Below are 17,037 nucleotides of genomic sequence, written 5' to 3' on the forward strand. Positions count from 1 at the left end.
TGCTGGCATGCAAGCACAGCTTTTTGTTTTGTTCTTTTACAGAGTCACAAGCTCTAAAAGAATATAGGGTCCATAGCTTGTCCCACTTGGGGTTAAGCTACTGACATCCAGGACTACATAGATATAGTTCAGGGAGTTCCCTGCACTACAGCACCCACCGTCACACCCTCAAAAAGAGCAAGTGGGGTCTCAAATCTAGCCTGCCCTCTACTGTCCAAGTCTTGAATCCTTGGACTCAAGGCCTCAAGTCCTTGAGTCTTGGGCCTGCCTCTATCCTTTTCTTGCCCAAAGTCTGTCTCCTGACCAAGCCCTGTGTCCACAGATCTACATGTGCCCAGATGGGGGCCTCTTTTTCTAATTCTCCCAAAGGTGCTTTATGCACTAGTGGTGGCCCTGCAGCCAGCATTGAGAGGTGGCCAGGCACCATTGGCTGACTCTGGCTAGTATCCTGCCATAGTTGAACCTTGAAAGCACTATACTAAGTGAAAGAAGCCAAACACAAAAGGATAAATACTGTGTAATTCCATTTTTATGGAAGGTCAATTGTAGGCAAATCTATAGAGGCAGAAAATAGATTAGTGGTTGCCTAGGGATGGGGGATTAAGGAATGATGGCTAAGGGGTTTGGAGTTTATTTGCGGGGCAATTAAAACATTATAAAATTGGTTGTGGTGATGAATGCACAACTCTGTGAATATGCTAAGACCATTGAATCGTACAGTTTAAATGAATGAGGTATGGTACATGAATTGTATCTCAATAAAACTGTTATGAATTTAATCACAAATCAGTTGAGGAGCTCAAAGCAAGTGGTATAGAGAGGAAGCATTTGGGACTCTGACAACCTCAAAAGAGGGCAAGGACTGACACTGAGGCAGCAACTTCTCAGAACTCTTGAAAAACATCCAAACAGCTCTAGATATGAGATGCTGAGAGTACAGCCAAGTGTCAATATAAAGAATAGCCCTGAGATACACCCTGGACAGGGGCTCAGTGAACAATGCTGTATTCGTCCATTTTTGCACTGCTATGAAGAAATACTTGAGACTGGGTAATTTATAAAGAAAAGAGGTTTAACTGGATCATGGTTCTGCAGGTTGTACAGGAAGTATAGTAGCTTCTACCTCTGAGGAGGCCTCAGGAAACTTACAATCAAGGCAGAAGGCGAAGGAGAAGCAGGCATGTCTTACATGGCCAGAGCAGGAGCGAGAGAGACGAAGGAGGTGCTACACACTTTCAAAACAACTAGGTATTATGATAACTTACTATTGCAAAAATAACACCAAAGGGGATGGTGCTAAACCATTCATGAGAAATCCGCCCCCCATGATCCAATCACCTCCGGCCAGGCCCACCTCCAGCACTGAAGATTACATTTCAACATGAGATTTGGGTGGGGACACAGATCCAAACCATATCAAATGCTCAGCGCCATTCATTCTTGCCTGCCTATCCCTGGTTCCCCACAGGATGCCTGACACGTAGGGATCACTCAAAAATTGAATTCAGTGCATGCCTATGAAGTGAAAGGAATTCTATAGCCACTAGACTGAGCTCTACTCCCAACTCTGCATTTAACTCTCTGTGTGACCCCAGACAAATCCCTTCATCTTGCTGAGCCTCAGAGGCTCCTCCCTAAAATGCAGGGCAAGTTACCATCTCAGGCATCCTCCCAGTCTGAGGCTCCATGGTTCCATGAATTACACAACCCATGCAAGGGAGCCTGGGTGTGGAACAGAGAAACTCCTGCAGAAATCTAGACAAAGACCAAGACACCCACCCAGAGGCTCAGAACTGGCTAGAGGCATGCCCCCCAGCAAATGTCATGCCACAGATCCACTGAGAGCCTCCCAGAAGTCAGACTCCCTGCTAGACCATGAGAATACAAAAATGAACAAGATCCTACAACCTACTCACGTGGCTGGGGGCATCAGATCCGTGAATAGGTAATGGTGCAACACAATGACCCTACCCCTTGGAAAGCTGAATTAAAATCTAAGTGGAAACAGAATTTCAGTGTTGGGGATTGAAAGGAATTGGAGCCTTGATCTGACTAATACTGAGTCAGTACCAACATGTCTGTCAGAGTTCCTATAAGGAATTGCCACTTTGTGGGCAGAATCTCAGAAGGTGGAGGATGTAGCCGCTCCACCACTTCCTCACCACTCCACAATGGGCCTTCCTAACCTTGGCTTAATTCTCACTCTGTGGCCCTAATTTAACCGTGTTTGCGAACAATCTTGGATCACTGGGATTGGCAGGGTCATTCAGCTCAGCCACCCACACAATAAGCGGCAGGCGAGGGTCATCCATTAGCAGATCATGGGGTGTAATCAGCATTGAGGAGATTCTCATTAAGTACTACTGGATGTACATTGCAAACAGCTAGTGATAGCAGGGGAAATGAGCTGCTAGTACATGTGACTACACTACAGGTCACTGTAAGAGTGGGACAGAAGAAATATTGCAATGATATTTCAAGGCCAAGGCAGAAAGTCTGTCCCCAGATTCTATGTTTGGATCTATTACTCAGAAGAAAGTTTGAAAATCATTATGCTCAATTTACAACCCCAAACCTCTGGGATAATCCAAGCCATTATGTCCAAACCCATTTATCTTCTCCCTGGAGAACAATGCATAAAGAAGCATCCAGTGTGAGCTAAGGATTACGGGTGAGTGAATCATTCAGCTCGGGAATGAGTACTCCAGAGGTTTCTGAGGTCAGAATGTGCCAGACACCCGTAAGATCCAGGTGCTACCAATTATCATCTGGAAAACTTGGGAGCTTAGCAGTGCTACCAAGGACTTTTCTCTTGCACAAGCTTTTCCTCTAAATCTTTATCTGCACATCCTGCCCCCAGAACTCCCTTGAGTTTCTAAGTCTCTTAGAATAATGTCTTAGGGTGATTTGAAATCCAAGAGCCTTCGCAATTAACTATGCCCTGATTTGTTGCCTGTCCAAATGGACAAATTTCCTTTGACATTTAGCTATCTTGCAATCCGTTTTCTCAGGAAAGTGTCAACTTGGAAATTCTGGTTAAATCCTACAGGGGAGATTTGAAATGGAATGCTTTGATTCACGATTACTTCAATCAATTAATCCACAAATACTGACTAAAGATCCTCCCCCAAGTCACACTGTACTAAGTGGGGCAGGGGGGTACAGCAAGTTACCAGCCCAGGCCTGAAGGCAATTACAATTTACGATTACATCTGTTTTGCTTGGTACTGCTTTTTAAATGAAAATAACTGGAAACTATACACCTGGCTGTAACTGGAAAGGCCACCTGCTCACTGGTTCAATCAAAGTTTACCTACTGTGGTAATTGCATCTTACTCTGTATGTTGATTTTTCTGCCCATTAAGTGCACATTTTCTCATAGAATTCATGAAGATGCTCTAGTAACTAGTGGTTTTGAATCGTGATAGAGCCGTCTCCCCAGAAAAAGGACACTCACACAGATTTTTGTCTCCAATTTCAAAACATTCTTAGAGAAGCCCACACATCCTCTACTTTCACTTTTCTTGGGCCTTTAGTGCCACCATCTCCGCACCAGCAAGTCTCAGCATCATTCCTCAATAACTAATCCCAGTGTTCCCACATAGCTCCTCTCTGTGCTCCCCGGGCCTGTCAATACAATTGTATTATAACATAGACCACCTGAAATAACTATGTCTCTATTTCCCCATAAGACAGAAAGCTACGAGAGAGAAGAAATGCATACCTTCTTCATCGTGGTCTCCCAAGCACATAAATGCTTCATCATTCAGTGTTCACTTTAAAAATAAGTCTCTGGGCAGAGCCCAGGTTTTATTAGAAAAGGTAGAAACTGATTCTATTTCAGAACTAAACCCAAATTTCCCAGAGATTCAGGCTTAAAAGACCACCCTCCTAAAACAAATGGCCCATAAAAGTTAGCAGTTAAGACATCACACAGTCAAGAACTGAGGGGCTGGTTTGAGAAACGCCCTATGAATTGGAACTTGGGAGAGGTTATTATTCACACTGCTATTTTGGAAGTGAATCTCTAACCTGGGCATTAATCATAACTTGCCTGCTACAAATTTCATACTATGCTATATAGCCTGGCAAAACTAAACCTTCTTCTGTTCAAATTCTCTCTTCACTTTCAATTACTAATTTCAGTTGTGTTCTCTGAAAGGGGAATTGATGTAGCACACATATTTGCGTTTACTAAGGAAACCATTCAACCACTTGGGAAAGGCACAGATCAAGGTGGCCAACAAAAATAATAAATGCAAACTCCAGCTTGTGGTTGCAGTCTCTCATCTTACAGCCCCCAACAGAGAAGGTTATTGCTTAAACAGCGTTCGTATATTTAAAAGGAACCTCTGTATCCAGTAAGCCATCGTTTCTATGTACGTAGGTTCATGGTGGCACAAAGCCCTGTGTACCTGTGCACATGTTTCCCTCAGCTCCTTTCGTGTCCAATGGCCCATCACTGGAGTTACAGGCACTGTTAATCCATTACGCACAAATATCCATGTGGCACAAAGTGCTCTGCTAGGCACCGTGGGAAATACAAATAAGGGTAAAACATAGCACAACCCCTGCCTCCAAGGGCTTAAAGTCTACAAGAAGAAGAAGAGTGCATAAATTATGATAATATACAGCATTATCAAATATGTGATATATGTGATAAATATAAGTGACATGAGTGAGACCATGGGTGTTAAAAGGAAGGCACGTTGCTTCCCATTGGAGCGATCAAGGAAAGGTCTCATCAAAGTGGGGGTGTTGCTGGATGATGGGCAGAATTTGGACAAATGGCCAGGGGAACGATTCCAGGTACAGAAAGCAGCCTCTGACAAGAAGGAAAACGTGACTCAGGTTCTATAAGGATAGGATTTTAGGAAACCGGGGGGAAAGACTGGAAAATTAGGCTAGAAGCAAACTGTGTAGTCCCCTAAAAACAACTGAGAACTTCTTACTTGAGAGAGAACAGGGAGCTGCTGCCCTAAGTTTTTGAGTAGGGGAGTGATGTGATAAAAAACAGTACTAAAGTCAATGGACTTAAAAGACCATTATCTAAAGTGAGAAAGTAAAATGAGCTAGAATTAGAGAGACCAAAAGTGAGAATGTTATAGCAATAATCTAAAAGAGAAAAGCAGCACTTTGGTTATGGTATAAGGACTGATGAGGTGGGAAGATGTGAAGACGCTGCTTTAACAATGGTTTCTGGTGTCTCATTCAGCTCCCAAATCTGCGAAATGAGTAGTAACTAACAAACAACATTGTACTGTACTGAAAGTGTTATCAATGAAGAAAATGCCAGAGGAAAATGACCTGCTCTCCCCAGCATATTTCCTTTTCATTGCAGAGTACTTTTGTCAGCTGATTACACATTTTAAATCTAAATAGGAATTCCTAGCCTGTTCCCGGTGAGACCTTAATTATATAACCTGAGCTAGGTGCTCCATTCCTAGTACTTATCTCCAAATGTGATATTTCAAAAGACTGCTTCAGCTGATGTAGTCTGGTTTGGCTTTTAGCAAACCTCACTTGGTTTTCCTGACTAGTAAAACCACGCTACTTTACTGATTTTCTCCAGATGTAAGATTCACAAAGCCTTTCTTAGAGGCCATGGTACTCATTCTCCATTTTCAGCCTTGTTTGCAGAAGGAGGCAGAGTGAACCACCACAATCTCACGTGCAAATACAACTCTAAGAATTATTTTAAGAACAGAATCTAAATTCTCATCTGTTATAAGCATACACAGTCAAACACAAACAACTTTTCTACAAATTTTCCATACACTTCATGTGGGTTTTTATAGACACTGCATCTTTGCTAGGCTGCAAAATATAGATCAGAGAGCCAGAAAAGCTGCATTAAATTCTGAGATGGAAGAACTCCAGAGACCTTCTAGGAGTGGGAATGAGAATGATTTACTCTCACTCTGACAGATTTGCTATTCACGTGCAGATGGTTACATAATCGACTTGCTGATGGGGCCTTAGATCTCCATCTTCTTTCAGAAGTTCCAGATTCAAGGACTTCACTTTCTCTCTTACTGGAGATATGATGTCCACTTGCTAAGAGAGTGTCTCTGAAATGATCTTTAAAATTTGTCACCCAGCACTTAGAGTGAACTCAGCCTATGTGATTTGCTTTCAGACCCAAGGGCCTAGAGAGTTTCCCCTCCCCAGCCTTCCAAAGCCTCTGGCTTGGACTGAAATCCCCTCCTCTGGATCTCACAACCTCAGCGGAGCACACTTCCCAAGAGAGCCCACTGAGCCATGCCAAAAGGAGGCTCAAGAGGAGTGTTTATCAAGCAGCTCCAATCAGCTTTAGCTCATTTGTGGTCTGAGCAGAGCAGGAGGGCAGGTTAGGAGTCAGTGGAGGTGGTGGCAAGCAGGAACATGGTGGCTAAAAGTTGGGAGCAGCTTGCAGGCTGGCAGAGGGAGCCAGGAAAGCCAGGGATAGGTCTCAAAAGACAGGTGGTAGTGAATGCCCAAACTGGCAAACTCATGATTCTGTGGCTGGGCCCTGGTAGCAAGCTATACTATATAAAGGTGGAAGATAAGAGAAAGGAGAGGGGAGGGCAGGGGAGGAGAAGGGAGGGAGGTCGGATGGAAAAGGAGAAGGGGTCCCCAGCTTGAGAAAGGCTCAACTAGAAGCTGAGGTTCCCAGGCAGCTCACAGGCACCTCCCATCTCAGTGCGGAAAAGCTACCTCTAGCTTTTCACCTTATTTGCCTGCTCCCAGAAAGCTGCTTCTGGGACACTTAATGACTTCCTCTTCCCCTATAGGTTCATTTTAACCTGATTCCTGCTAAAGGGGGTTGGAGAGAAGGTATTAACACACCACGGGAATGACAGTTGCCTGGCAGTAAGGATAAAATTTCCTTTCCACTTTACCCTGAATCAGTTCCTACAAAGCAGCTGAAAACTTAAGAGTCAGCTCAAAACACAAATGTTCCTGTTTATTAATTTACAAATTTGTTTTATTCATTCATTTATTTAGGTGCGTGCAGAGAATTTCCCGCAGCCATCCCTACATCTCCGAAGCACACTGCTAGAAAGATGGGCATCCTCTATCCTTCTACCAGAACTCAGTAGGTTCATTTCTCATACCCCAGATTTAAGCTGCCCACAGTGTTGAACGCAGAGCCAAATATTTGCACGCCCTATAGCCGACGTCAACCACTTTCCCATTAACACTAAATTAAAACGCATCCATGGATTTTCTCTCCATTCCGAGGCAACAGGAGTGCATGGCACATTGCCCTACTCCCCTGAAGCTCTTCGCTAACCTAAGACTCCAGGGTGAGGAAGTTAGCTGGAGCTTTTTAAAGTGCATCTCCAAAGAGAACTTTGCTCACACCATGAGAGCCCCCAAGAAACACCAGGGCCCCCTTAGATGCCGGAGACCACGCCCTCCAGGAATAAGCCGCACCCTCTGCCCAGCAGAGCCTTGAGCGAGTAGCCCTCTTTCCCTGGGGCTAATCAAGTGCATGCCACATGTCACCACTCTCAGCTGGCAATTCTTCCTCAGAGGCGCAGACTTTCTCGGAATCCCCAGCAGGGGGGGTTAAGAGATTCAGGGGAGGCCCCGCCCGTGCCTTCCACAAAAGTCGCTTTACCGTGGCTCGTGTCCTGCGGCCCCAAGGGGGTAGCCTGGGACCTGTAATGGGAGGGCATAGAGGCTCCTTCCAGGACAAGCTGCCAGCCTCCAGTGGGCAACCATGTGAGAGGCAAAATTCTGGGTGTGAGAAAGTAGCAAACTAGTCTGCGGCCAAACTTTCTCTCTGGAGCCTCCTACACCGAAAAGGGTTTGATTGGAACTCTGGAAGCCTGGACGCAGAAGGTGCTCGGGCTCGCGTCGCCGCGAGGGCGCCCCGCGCCTGGAGATGGGACAGTTAGTTCTTCCCGGCGCGTGCCCAGACACCAGCCCCGATCCGCATCACCCCCACCCTAGGGCTGCGAAAGAGGAGTTCTGAGCAAACAAAGGGCGCTCCCGGCACCTCCCTCTATCCCGAGTGAAGGGTCCCAACGGCGGCGACTCCGGGGATCTTTGGTGCCCAGCTGAGAAGGCAGCCACGCCTCCGATCCTACCTGGGAAGCTGCGGCTGGGCGGGACCCGCAGCAGCAGCAGCAGCAGAGGCGGCAGCAGCAGCAGCGCGGGCCGATGTGCGGGGCTCCCCATGGCGAGCGGGCGCTTAGCTCGCCTCGGCAGCGCAGCGCGCTTCCCGGGGGCGGGAGGAAACCGAAGAGATCAAGGGACTGCGTGCTAGCGGGCGGGCGAAGGCCGGGCTGGAAAACTCCTCCTCTGGCCTCTTTTCCTCCCTCCTTCCCGCCTGGGGCCTGCCCTTCTTTCTCCGCCCCCCTGGAACACTGCGCGGTTCGGGGCTCTGACCCACCCACCTCCTCCTTTTGTGCCAGCGCTTTTTCTGGCCAGAGAGCGCTGGAGACAAGCCCCAGCAGAGCGAAATATCCTGGAGTATCTTTCTTTGCTCCAATTTGCGCGCCCCCTCACCCGGAATACACACACGGGTGGCTCAACCGCCTCGAACATCCCAGACGTCCAGAAGGATACCATCTGTGCAAAAAGCTGCGTGAGTCACACGGAAACAGAAGGGGCAACCGAGGGGATTCAGAGTGGCCCACTGCGGCCGGATACTATGGCCATGTTCTCTGTTTTGATCCTCACGACCATGCCCCAAGTTCGCTATTACCGTGTCCACTTTCTCCAATAAGAAACCAACGCTTAGAAACTTGCCCAGATTCACCCCCGTTACTGGCAGAGCAGGGACTGGAACTTAGGTGTGTAGTTCTGCCGACGTCAAAGTCCATACTACAGATTTTTTGTTAGTTTGTTTCTCTTTTGCAAAGGAATAAATCAAGGACTGGACCGGGTGCGTGCCTGCTGTGCTGCGGTTTAGGATGGGGCTTGAGGTTCTCCTTCCAGAATCAGCTGATGGGAGAGCACAAGGCACAGAAAGTTCTCTGTCTCACCCACAGCCTTGGGGATCCAGCTGTAGGTTCCTGCAGCCAGATTTCCTCATTTCCTGGGTTGTTCTCAACCACCCCAAAGATACCACGACCAGACTGGAGCCTCTTCCCTGTGGCTTGGCATCGCTGGATCCTGGCATCAGGATAGGGTTTCTAGGCTGCCCGCAGGACGGATCTGGTTTCTTTGAGGCATTTGAGTAAGCCTCTCATGGTTTTGTTTGTTTGTTTGTTGTTTTGGTTGTTTAGTTTTTGTTAAATCAGTAAGGCAATACGTTGCCCCTTTGCTGTCTCAGAAAGATCTTAGCTAAGGCAAATTTTAGTTGGAGTTGCTGCATTAGGTTGTGCAGTTTGGGCACTGTACAAAGGCATCTAAAGGAAGGGGCAAGTGGGAGCCGAAATCCAGATGCCTTTGGGTTCAGGGAGCTTTGTGTCTTGGCAGGGGCCACATCCACTAGAAGGGCATCTTTCTCTCTGCCACAGTAGTCTGGTCTGATAGCTAGGCTAAGAGCCCTGGGAGCACTCACCTAGAAGTTCTGAATTTTTTTATCCAGAAGGAGTGCCATTTCCCAATTCTCACAAAAGCCCCAGACTTCAACGTCCACCTTACCCTCTCTAGCACTTGGGGGGACTTCGCTCCATCTCCTGTGGGTTTCTCCACTGCTGCTACCTCTTCAGGGAACCAACAACCCTTAAATAACCCCCTAGTCGCAGGAAAATGGGGGAGGTCAGGCTCTTCTGTGGCCTCCATCAGACCAGGCTCTCCAGGGAGTCATTCTCAACCTTGTTTATGTGGGTCACCTGGGGAGCTTCATGAAAATACCATATCCAGGCCCTACCTCACACTAATAAAATCAGAATCTTTAGGAATGTGACCTGGAGTTTGACCAGATGCATAATTTTGTCTCTCCCCACTCCGCTAAGCTCCACGGTACAAGTTTTAGTATAGGATAAAAATTCTAGACCATGAGTTTCTCAACGTGGGCACTATTGATATTTGGGGCTAGGTGATTCTTTCTTGGGGAAGGGGACTGCCTTGCACGTTAAGAGATGCATTGATGGCCTCTATGCAACAGATACCAGTAGCAATCCCCCTTTCCCCAGTTGTGACAACCAAAAAAATGTCTCCAGACATTGCCAAATGTCCCCTGGGGTAAAATGCCCCCAGTAGAGAACTACTTCTTTAGGTCCATAAACAAGGGTCAATGTGCACCCCAAATTCCAGGTCCAAGATAGCCTGGCCAGCAGCCTTCCTTTCCTATGTCACCTCTAAAGGAATGTGTCTTAACCACAACCAGTATACATTCTATTACTGGGCTGAGAAGGAACTTCTAGCTCTCTCCTATCCACTGATTCTGGCTGGATTACAAGAAACACCACACTTACTGTTGACTTGCTCTCTGGCCTTTGAATGTCCTCACCACAAAGAAGGAAATCAGAAATGGATGAGGTAATGGTCACGCAAAATACTGACTTGAGGCCTGGTGCAGTGGCTCATGATTGTAATCCCAGCACTTTGGGAGGCCAAGGTAGGCGGATCACTTGAGGTCAAGAGTTTGAGACCAGCCTGGCCAATGTAGTGAAACCCCATCTCTACTAAAAATACAAAAAGTAGCCGGGAGTGGTGGCACACACCTGTAGTCCCAGCTACTCGGGAGGCCAAGGCAGGAGAATCGCTTGAACCCGGGAGGCAGAGGTTGCGCCACTGTACTCCAGACTGGGCGATAGAGCTAGACTCCATCTCAAAAAAACAAAAATACTGACTTGATTTTTTCTTTTCTTTCTTTTTTTTTTTTTTTTTTTTGACAGAGTCTTACTCTGAATTTGAATTTGTTTATCCAGAAGGAGTGCTGTTTCCTGGCTGGAGTGCAGTGGCACGATCATAGCTCATTGCAGCCTCAAACACCTGTGCTCAAGCAATTCTCCTGCCTCAGCTTCCTGAGTAGCTAGGACTACGGGCATGTGCCACCACAGCCAGCTAATTTTTTTTTGTAGAGATGGGGGTCCCATAAATATGTACATTTACAATGTGTCCATTGAAAAAATAAGCAAAAATAAAAGACATGAAGAAACATCCCAATATAATGCTTATAGAGCAAAATAACATTTGTTGTTTTCATTGTGCAAGGATATCTTGAAGGACAGATCCAAGCTCAGTTGCCTCTTGTATTAATAAATTGAAATAACCCTTTCATTTTTACCTAACAAAGATAAAGGGGAGAGAACAAGGTGGTATCCTTACCTAGTGGGACTACTAAAAGGAATGCCATTGGTGTCAAAATGTATAAGGTGTATAAATCACGTGGGTTAGAGTAATAGGGAACACAATTAGATATAATATTGGGAAACCATTATTTTTCCTTGACAAGCTTGAAGTATTCGATATAAACCCTTGGAAGAACTAATATGAACATGAAAAAATAAAATAAGAGCCTAGAATGAGGAAAAAAAGTCTCTTGCTCTCTTTGCTACCCTATAGAGAAAATTCCAGTGGGACTTTTATTTTTCATATTATTTTTATTCCAGTTTTCTCTCTGATAGAAGAGATGAGGGTAGAGGTAAGGTGGAGGAAGAGGTTGTCAATTCATCCCAATCCCACAATATCTTAGAAGACAATCAGATAGTTAAATAGATTCATAATCTGTCAAATAACTTAAGGGTTAATGAGTTGATGAAAACAAAGAGAAGTCACTCAGGGAGTGCCACAGAGCTATGACACCATTCCTATCCTGCTTGATGTTACTATTTATGAACTAGAAAAAGATATTTTTGGCAAAGGACATGAAGATAGGAGGGCAAGAAACAGATTCCAAACATCTCTCTAGGCAGGCATGCTGTATTGAAACATTAAAAGACAGCAAGGATAAATATGATGTCCTATGTTAGATCTCAAAAACCAATCACACATGAAGAATCTAAGAATCCCTAGAAAGCCAAGTAGTCTTCCCACTACATCAGGCTCATCTGTGCAAAGAAGTGTATATCAGGTTTTGATTCAGCATTGCTCATAGTAACAAAAGGTTGGTGACATTTTTGTAAATGTAAATATCCATTAATGGGGAATTATTTTATTAATTATGCATACCTATGTAACGGAATACTATGTGGTCATTAAAAAGAATGAACAAGATGCATATGCATCAATAGGAAAGGTACTCTCAGATATTTTGTTTAATGAAATAACAAGCAAAATAATCACATATCTTGCTACCATTTGTGGTATGGGGAAGGCATGATACTGTATCAGGGTATGGGGAAGTCAGAGTAGGAGAAATAATTTTTAATTACTGTACAATCCTTTGTACTGTTGAAATGTGTAAGCATGTGATGATATTTCTTATTTAAATTAAACAAATCATTGAAAATGTTTTCTTTAAAAAAAAATCACACCGATACAGAGTAGGGGTTGCCAGTAGTGGCTTCACAGTACAACCTATGACAGTGCAATCTATTTGCCTATAAGCTAAGTCTCCAAGGCACCTCAGGTGCATGCAGACAGTGTCTGTCTTGTCATCTGAAGCATTCCTGAGTACTGGGCAAAGTATCAGAGGTGAGAAGAAGAGAACGCAGACATCAAAGTCTGGCAGGAGGAGGGAGGTATCTTTCCACTCTGTGCAGTGTTGAGGAGGTTGTAGTCAACAAAACAGTGTTGTCCCCTGAGTCAGAGCAGAGTGAGCCCCAGGAGAGAAGGAAGGAAAAGGATTCTCAAGAGTCACCTCCCCGCCCCCAACTTTCTTCCTTGAGCTTGTCAACTCAGAGATAGCATTGAAAGAGACGCTGGCAGCCATCTACGTACTGCAGGAGAGGTACTTTCTAAGAAAGAATCAAAGCCCCGTTATGCCCCTCCCATTTTCCCATGCCTCCTCATTCTCCCAGCCCTCTCAAGCTGTTGCCAGAAAAGGGATCCCCAAGAATGGGTTCTTGGATCTTGAGCAGGAAAGAGTTAAAGGCAAGTCGTAGAGTACAGTGAGAAGAGACAGTTTATTGAAAGCTACTCAGTTACAGATTAGGGTGTCCTCAGAAATCAAGAAGAGGAATGCCTCATCTTTGTTTTTTCTTGTTTAGGGGTCTTATCTATGTAAAAGCTAAGGTAAGTTATGTCTACATGTGGGTGGGCTGAAAGTATGACAAAATGTATTACTTCGCTGATTTAAATAAAACTATCCTTGGCACTTAGGATGCCAAGGATAAATACATCATAAATAAATACATCATAATTGGCATAAATACACCAAAGCAAAACTATAAATACATCAAAGCATAAATAAATAAATACATCATAATTGACATAAGTACGTTAAAGCATAACTATAATGAACTTGAAATCATATACTGTTATGGATATTGGGACATAGGGACACTCTGTTGCTGTAGGAATATGTCCTTGCAGATATCATTAAGCTGTTTCTTTAAATGTAAACATCTTATGACCATGGGTCATGACTGGCAAGGAATGTGCCTTGTTAGTCTCAAGATGGAGGTTGACTTAAAATGGCGTTAGTCTGGCTCTCCTACTCTACTTCTGCTTCCCTAATAAACCCAGTTCTTTTTTTCTGTATCCTTTCACAGTAAAGTGATGGATGTTTAAGGGGAAATGTGGTGGCTCACTGTACCTTGGGAAATGGGTTGCCAGTAGAGTAAAAGTCAAAGAGATATTTAGGAGTGCTTCATTCTAAGGCAGTTCTTCTCAAACTACCTGTGGCAAAGGACTTTTTTTTTTTTTAATGTCCAATCCATCATTGATCCATGCTTTGGTAAAATCAGTAAAGATGACTAAGTAGAAAAATAAAAGAGAAAACAAGCCAAAGACATACACAAAGCAAAAGTTCAAGGTTCTCTTATTAGATTCCACAAATCTAATATTTGTAAATAATAATAATTTGTAAAATTATTTCTTTCTTTCTTTTTGTTTTTTTTGAGATGGACTCTCGCTGTATTGCCCAGGCTGGAGTGCAATGGTGCAGTCTCGGCTCACTGCAACCTCCGCCTCCCAGGTTCAAGCGATTCTCCTGCCTCAGCCTCCCAAGAAGCTGGGATTACAGGCGCCCACCACCACGCCTGGCTATTTTTTGTATTTTTAGTAGAGACAGGGTTTCACCATGTTGGCCAGGCTGGTCTCGAACTCCTGACCTCAGGTGATCCACCCACCTCGGCCTCCCAAAGTCCTGAGATTACAGGCGTGAGCCACCATGCCCAGCAGATATAAAATTATTTTATCAAATTGTTATCACAGTCTCTAAGGTCATACTCTCCATTTCTGTACGTATCTAATTGTGGACCAGTACAAAACAGTTCAGAAAGCAGCACCAGTCCAGGGAACACATTGTGAGTAGCACAGTTATCGTGGATTTACTCTTTCACATAATACGTCTGTACAAACTACAGTATGTATCAGACTTTTCAAGAATTCAAGAATAGAAGGGCATGATGATTTGACCTGAGTCTATTGAAATCATGTGAAACGAATGCCAGATGAGTAGGGTGTATTGGGTTGATGCTTGTGCTCATGCATATATATTAAAAATCTAGCTCTGAGAACACATGGACACAGGGAGGGGAACATCACATACCAGGGTCTGTCGGGAGTGGGGGGCGGGCAAGGGGAGGGAGAGAATTAGGACAAATACCTAATGCATGCGGAGCTTAAAACCTAGATGACGGGTTGATAGCTGCAGCAAACCACCATGGCACATGTATACCTATGTAACAAACCTGCACGTTCTGCACATGTATTTCAGAAATTAAAATAGAAAATTAAAAAATGAAAAATCTAGCTCTGAGGGGGTTAAAGTAAGAATGTTTAAGGTCAAAATCAAAGAAGATAAAGACAGTCTAAGAATAGTGTCTGTTTACAATCCTTTGGCTTAAAGAGATTTCTTCTTTTTCTAGCGTAAATATTCAGAAGGAAACAACACAAGCTCTTGGGGTTGAAAAAATTCTACGGCACGAGAAAAAGAATATTTTTACTAAAGGTTCAAAGTAAAACAGATCTCTATTATGAAAATAAACTACAAAAATGAAAAGCAATTTTAAAGAATATCTATTGGTGCTTTCAAGAAAAGATTCATGAAAAATTCTTTTTTAAAGTAGGAATAGGTGGTCATAAAGAGAACTGAGAAATATAAGAATGCAGAAATAAAAATTAAAGTTAATGACTTTCTGTTTCACCTGCATGAGCTTACAAGCCATCATTCCTGCCCTTACAACAAGAAAAATCTGGACACACTGAAAATCAATGTCTTTTCTCTGACCCAGCAGAGAACTGAGTTTTCAGGGCAAATTGCCACCATCATCATCTGGAAAGACGAAGAAGTCCAGAGAGTCACAGTCAAGCTCTGCTTACCTGGAGCAGAAGACATGCTGGAACCATAAACTCAAATGGCAGTTTGGAAAAATTGCTGGAGGCTGAGTGTCGACTAATATGACATTGAAAGAACCATGGGAGCTGAAGTCATAGCTGGGACCCCCACACTGTTGTGGGCTTTACCTCCAAGAACCCTGCCATGTTTTCATGATGAAAGTCCAAGAAAGACCCTTCCTGTGCTGGCAGCGGGAGGGGAAGATTAATCTAATCATTTGAAATATGCCCAGAGACTTCTCCATAAGAAAGGACTACTTTACTAAGAGGAATTACTTTACCAGAGGCTTATCCCACTTAGCAGAAGTGCATTTCCTGTACTTCAGCCTCCTTAGCCTTCCTGTCTCACCTAAGAGGGGAAGTTTTAAAAAACTAAGAAATATCTGCGAAGGTCATAGCCAAAGGTCACATGCTCACTAAAAGGCTGAGATTTCATCATAATATTATAGAACACTATTCCTCCCCACACCCTACCACCACACCAATAGGGCTCCAGCGTAATGACAGTGAATTCCAGCTGAAAGAGCAGCAAGATCCAGATTCTCCCTGAGGGGGAGTATTAAGGAATCCCAAAGTCAAGCAGGGAGACAAACAAAACAAAACAAAACAAAACAAACCAAAACAAAACAAAACGCACTAGAGGAATGTGAGGTCTCTGGCACCAACTGTGATTAGAACACTTATAGTGGATTTAGTCTTTCACCTGATACATATAGCAAACATCAAATACAGCACAAGTTCTAGCCTGCCAGGTCCTTGCAGTTGTAAGACTGAAGTTCTGTTTTCTTAATGAATACTGATCAGGGACTACTGTCAGCAATTACATATCACTCCCAGGTCCCTTTGACCTGCAGATCCTTCCATGTTAGCAACAGAGAATCTCCCTTGCATCAAATCTCTCTCACACTTTGAATCTCTCTCTGACTTTTTCTTCTACCACCAGCTAGAGAAGACTTCACTTTAGAAGGACTTGTGATTAAGTTAGGCTCACCCAGAAATTTCTCTACCTTAGGGTCAAGACTAGTAACCTTAATACATCTAGAAATTTTCTCTTGCAATGCAACCTAATGTAATCATGGGAGTAGCATCAGGAAGTAATGGTCATGGGGGCCATCTCAGAATTCTGCCTGTCACAGACGGTTCAGTAAAGTATATAAATAGAAAATGTATGAAGATTAATAGCTTTCTTATTACCCAAAATAACTAGATAATAAAGGTTTAAGCTGTAAAACAAATGTATGATACACCACATGTACATATACACATATTCTAAAAATTGTGACTAAGAGCCATAGAGAAAAGACTTAATTAAATGGGAAGATATGCTATGTTCATGAATGAAGACAGTGAAGGCCATAAAGAGCTTAATCCTTCCAGGGGTAGACATTGATTTGTTTTCCCAGAACATCATTTGGGGAACTAATATGGTTTTGGAGGGGGCCTAACAACCACAGATACCTCAAACTCTAGTAATGGGGTGTGGTTGCATGAATGAGGCTGCATCAGTAGTAGAACTTTACTCCCAAGACATTGCGATTAGAGGGATTGGCACAGGTCCCAGGCAGGCCAATAAGACACTTGCTTAGGGAATTTTAAGACAGAAGCTGATTGAGAGAATGCCTCTTATTTTCCTCTTTGGTTGGCCATTGTATGAATTTGACTTAAGAAATGCTAGTTTTGATTGTAGCCCAGAATAAGAGAAGGCTT

General features: G+C 44.0%; 1 protein-coding gene across 2 annotated transcripts in view; it reads right to left on the reverse strand.

Moving 5' to 3' along the window:
• Positions 1-8,513, reverse strand: part of SRPX (sushi repeat containing protein X-linked) — a 75,329-nt gene extending 66,816 nt beyond the window's left edge. Inside the window, exon 1 of one of the 2 annotated variants that reach the window (XM_002831520.6) lies at positions 8,079-8,513. In XM_002831520.6, the coding sequence (XP_002831566.1) occupies positions 8,079-8,169 (91 nt within the window). In that variant the 5' untranslated portion in view covers positions 8,170-8,513. The remainder of the gene's footprint in view (positions 1-8,078) is intronic. The other variant, XM_063721078.1, reaches the window with a different exon arrangement.
• Between the last annotated feature and the right edge of the window lie 8,524 nt (positions 8,514-17,037).

This window comes from Pongo abelii, chromosome X, assembly GCF_028885655.2.
Source record: "Pongo abelii isolate AG06213 chromosome X, NHGRI_mPonAbe1-v2.0_pri, whole genome shotgun sequence".
Classification (NCBI taxonomy): domain Eukaryota; kingdom Metazoa; phylum Chordata; class Mammalia; order Primates; family Hominidae; genus Pongo; species Pongo abelii.